The sequence below is a fragment of the Sinocyclocheilus anshuiensis genome, unplaced genomic scaffold, assembly GCF_001515605.1.
Source record: "Sinocyclocheilus anshuiensis isolate Anshui unplaced genomic scaffold, SAMN03320099.WGS_v1.1 scaffold952, whole genome shotgun sequence".
Taxonomy (NCBI): Eukaryota; Metazoa; Chordata; class Actinopteri; order Cypriniformes; family Cyprinidae; genus Sinocyclocheilus; species Sinocyclocheilus anshuiensis.
In genome coordinates, this window is record NW_015552656.1 from 117,763 (window position 1) to 122,924 (window position 5,162).

Below are 5,162 nucleotides of genomic sequence, written 5' to 3' on the forward strand. Positions count from 1 at the left end.
CCCCGTTCAGCCCAGGGAGGGCTCCTGTTCCCCCGTTCAGCCCAGGGAGGGCTCCAGATCCCCAGGTAAGCCCAGGGAGGGCTCGTGTTTCCCCGTTAGGCCCAGGGAGGGCTCCAGGCCCCTTACATTTCCCCAAGTATTTTTTGCGGGGGGGTACTATGGCTCCAGCCGTAGAGGCCGAGGCGTGGGCTGGGGCCGCGGCCTCGGAGGCTGCTCTGCCATGGCACCTTGAACTGCCTGCTCCGCCATGGCCTCCGGACCTGCCTGATCCGCCCTGGAGGCCTTTACATAACATGTAAATGTTCTGTGTGTTGTGCTCCCCACGTGCTCCTTTGCCCTTATTTGGTTCCCTTCCTATTCCTGTCCTGATTATGTTCTTTAGTCCCAGCTGTCTAGTCCCAGGTTTTTCCCATGTTATTTTATGATTATTGATCCCAGGTGTTCCTCGTCTTCCCCTCGTCCTGTGTATTTATAGTCTGTCCATTTCTACGTTTTTTTTGTCTGGTATTGAATGTTCGTCTACGTGCTACGTGAGTGTTTGCCTGCCCTGTATTTCCCCGAAGTGAAGAGTAAAGACTGTGTTTTGAGTTTACGCCTGTGTCTCCTCGTCTCCTCGCTCCTCACAGTAGTGCAACGTGACAAACATACGCACTTAATTAGTAGCCTACATTTATGTTAGATGTCAGCAATCTCTACACAGATGCATACTGCCCAAGAAATAATGTATTTCTAATGTAAATAAAGTTCTGAGTTGCATTTTAAGTACTAATGTAACCAAAATTCCTCAGAAACAACAAATCGGAGCAAATGAGACAACTGTTGACATACAGTAAAAGTATACAGTAGAGCTTTAAAATGAATAATAGTGTTGCATATTTCTTCTGAAACTCATATGAGACACATGAGGTCTTATAAGGAGGAAAATTAATCTGAGAAGCAGGAGTCTTGGCAAGCGTCTCTGTGCTTATTTTCATTGTTTAGGAGAAATGATTTGTCATTTTCTTTTCTGTTCCTTTCTGTGCAATAGATTATTTTTGCTCAACCCAGCATATTTTTCTGTGGCACAATGTAGCATTTGTGCTGTGAGCTCTTTTGGGATTTAGTGGGATTTGATTTTTGCATATCCCACTCTGATTTGTCATACTTGTGGTCTGAAATGCTGTTTTCCTGCTGACTGTTATGTAACGGTGAGCACACTATGCCCGTGTGTCATGCCATGTGTACCATACATCAGGAGGCCCATGATATTAGGGATATTAGGAAATTCACATAGTGGATATTTGCCCACAAAATGACTTGTAGGCTTTAAATAATTTTTTGTCATTTTCTGTATTAAAATAGCTGGAACAAAAAAGGACAGGTTTAAGAGAAAAAAAAATGTGCACATTGTATAAATCTCACAAAAAATGTTTAATTAAGAATATGTCCAGAATATGGATATGTTCATATTTTATGTATGCATATATCTTCAATAACAAAACAAAAAAAAAGAAATCCATAAAGATTATTTTCATATTAAGCAGCGACTTCACAACATCTTATTCTCATTACAATGGGAATTTTTAAATAATAAATAATTTTAAATAACAAATAAGACTGAAAAATAAATATTTTCTTATTATATTATAAAGTATTAATATTAACCCTAGTAAAAAAGTAATATATTTAAAATGCATTTATTTCATACTAAGTATAGTTTACTGACATATTGCTCGAGACTTACTGATATAAAAATTATAATTAAACTTTATTTGGAGTATTTCTTTATTGCACAATGCACATTTCTTAATATTAAGCCTAAAATGTGTTTTAATGTCACTATTGATGAGGATTGAATGATCTTTAAATATCAGTCTTTGAATGCAAGATATTTAAAGTAAATCTGAAGTATACTTGCAATAGCTCCACTGTAGCACAAATATACTTCAGTATTTCTATAGTTGGACTTCAGCACTACTTCCGCACAATTAAAATATATTAGGTACAAAATTAGTTGTTCCAATTTAGCAGACTTTAAGTAAACCAGTTTAATATACTAAAAGTACAACTGCAGGTTATTTTTATTAAGCACAAAAAATATGTAAATGTATTTGTAGTGTACTTAGCATGAAACAAATGTATTTCAAATACATTTTAGTATATTTATTTTTCACTAGGGTATTAATATTTATAAATAATATACCTGGGCATATTTTTGACAAGCATTGTGAGAATGTGAGATTTACATGGAACTGAAATCTAAATATATTTGTATAGATGTAAAGATGGCTTACAATGTTACAAGTTTACGTAGGATAATTAATTATTTGACCAGTACCTTCAACATATGCAGGGAACTACTTCCGCACAATTAAAATATATTAGGTACAAAATTAGTTGTTCCAATTTAGCAGACTTTAAGTAAACCAGTTTAGTATACCAAAAGTACAATTGCAGGGTATTTTTATTAAGTACATAAATATGTGAATGTATTTGTAGTGTACATAGCATGAAATAAATGTATTTCAGATACATTTTAGTATATTTATTTTTTTCACTATGAAAGTATTTAAGGTACTACCTTTTATTTTTATTTTTATTTTTTTAAATTTTTTGTCTGGATAGGATTATTTTCCGTAATGTATTATGAGAATCTAATTAGAATCATTCATGAGGAAACACAACAATACAATAATAATAATAATAATAAGTGTCCGGACACATTACATTAACAAGAATTTGGTGATAAAATGTGCTTAATTGTGATTAAATGGGCATGATTTCTTAATACAAAATACAATGTAATATAATCTTAATGCATTATTGTAATAGTTGAGTCCTTTGATCTACATGCAAGTAGGGTCTTTATTAGTCCGGGATTTCTCTTCAAAATTTTAGTTTATGAAAATTATTGAGGTTGTGAAAGACAGTGAGTTTGGAGGAATACTAGTAATGTAACTGCTTGATAAAACAGTATTTTTACACTTCAGAGTTTACACTTCACACCTAATTCGTTGTGGGTGGTTGCCGGGGCGTTGCTAAGTAATTGCAATTTATTTGCTCTCATTGTGACACTAGCAGTAAATGACTTCTAGTAAAACCAGGCCTCAAACGTGACCATATGCCTCAACTTCCTTGTCTTCAACTTCCTCCCATGTGTGTTTTTAGTGCTGATAAGGATGGCGTTATCTCTGCAGAGTGATGACTGCTTTTCCTGTACGGGCCAGTATTTGCTCATGATCTGAGGCTGTTTTACATTTGTTTTCTGTGTGTGTTTGTCTCCAGCCCACAGCGGAAGCCTTGAGAGGAGCCATCCAGCTCGGCATCGGGTACACAGTCGGCAACATGACCTCCAAACCAGACAGAGATGTTCTCATGCAAGACTTCTACGTTGTTGAGAGCGCCTTTCTCCCGAGGTATTGACAGATGTAATGTGTGGTTGCCATAGACTCACTATTCAAACACTGAGATACAATGACTCTGTTCCAAATGTCAACAGTTCTGTTGTAGTAGTTTGTTTAATATCTACTGCAAAATTAATTAGTACAGCTGAATATCTTTTGTGATTGGTTGGTAATTGGTTGATTCCTAACAATGCTGAATAGAGTCACTATAGTCACAGTTTTTAAATATTGTGTTAAATAATTTTGTCTTTCAGTGAAGGCAGTAATCTGACTCCAGCTCACCATTATCCTGACTTTCGCTTTAAAAATTATGCTCCCTTGGCTTTCCGTTACTTTAGGGAGCTCTTTGGGATTAAACCAGACGATTATTTGGTAAGACCAAGAAACCACACGAGACTTACTAAAACAATCATGAAAGATGATGAAATGATTTACTAGAATCATTTGTCAAGAATATTGTCAGACTCTGTCTCATGTTTTGTTGTGTGCTCAGTTCTCCCTCGTGTTTCCTTATGCCCATATTTGGTTCTGTTTTCCTATTCTCGTTGTCTTATTATTAGTTGATTCCCTGCACCTGTCTGTCCCTCGTTAAGTTCAGTATAAATGTGTAGTCTGCCTCATGTTTTCTTGTCGAGTCTTAAACGTCACCCCATGTGTGTACTCCTGCGCTCCCTATGTTATGTTCCTCTCCTTTGGTTTGTTTAATTAAAGTCAAGTTGTGTAGTCATCTCCTCGTTTCCCTGACGCACCGTGACAAATATAGTTTCATCTTGAAAAATTACTGCTGAACTTTCAAAAAATCTCATTCACCACAGAAATTTTCAGTTAAAATGTAATGGTGATAAATTGAAATTGCTAATGGGTGAAAAAAAATTATGAAATGTTAAATATAATTATCGTTTTATTTGTTTAAAATTACTTTATGAACGTATAATAAAAATGGTAACGCTTTAGAATAGGGAATACATATTCCCTCAATAAACTCCTAATTTGCTGCTTATTAATAGATAGTAAGGTAGTTCTTAAGTTTTAAGGACCTAAAATATGGTCATGCAGAAAACTGCATTAATATGTGCTTTATAGATACTAATAAACAGCCAATATGCTAATAATGTGTGCTAATAAGCAACTAGTTAATAGTGAGAATTGGACCTTAAAATAGTTACCATAAATATATATAATAAATAGTTGATTTATAATAAATATATCAAATAAATTATAAATAATGTAAAATAAAGTTTATCATCCTGTAAATTATATTAGGGCAAAGTCATGGGGACACAAATGAAATATTATTTTAGTAATATTTTCATAATATTTCATATGTATTTTCATATTTCATATGCATTTTTTATTATGTAATATTATTAATTAATATTTCTATTTAGCGTTAATTTATATTAATTTCAGTTGTAGTAAATTTAGTACTTTGACTCATATTTCATATGTATATATATTAGTGCTGTCAAACAATTAATCACGATTAATTGCACTCAAAATAAAAGTTTTTGTTCACATAATATAGGTGTGTGTACCGTGTATATTTATTATGTATATATAAATACACATACATGCATGTATATATTTCAGGAAAATATGCTGTTTATATATTAAATATATTTATATATAATATAAACTATATGAATATAAATATATCTATGTAAATACATGTAAATATTTTCAAAATATATACTGTATGTGTGTATATTTATATATACATAATAAATATACACAGTACACAAACATATATTATGTAAACAAAAACTTTTATTTTGGATG

At 33.2% G+C, this 5,162-nt stretch overlaps 1 protein-coding gene across 3 annotated transcripts in view; it reads left to right on the forward strand.

The window, feature by feature from the left end:
• Positions 1-5,162, forward strand: part of LOC107667273 (phosphatidylinositol 4-phosphate 5-kinase type-1 beta-like) — a 31,119-nt gene that overhangs the window by 15,605 nt on the left and 10,352 nt on the right. For all 3 annotated transcript variants that reach the window (XM_016458906.1, XM_016458907.1, XM_016458903.1), the window contains exons 4-5: positions 3,265-3,395; positions 3,638-3,755. In XM_016458906.1, coding sequence (XP_016314392.1) covers positions 3,265-3,395; positions 3,638-3,755 — 249 coding nt within the window. The remainder of the gene's footprint in view (positions 1-3,264; positions 3,396-3,637; positions 3,756-5,162) is intronic.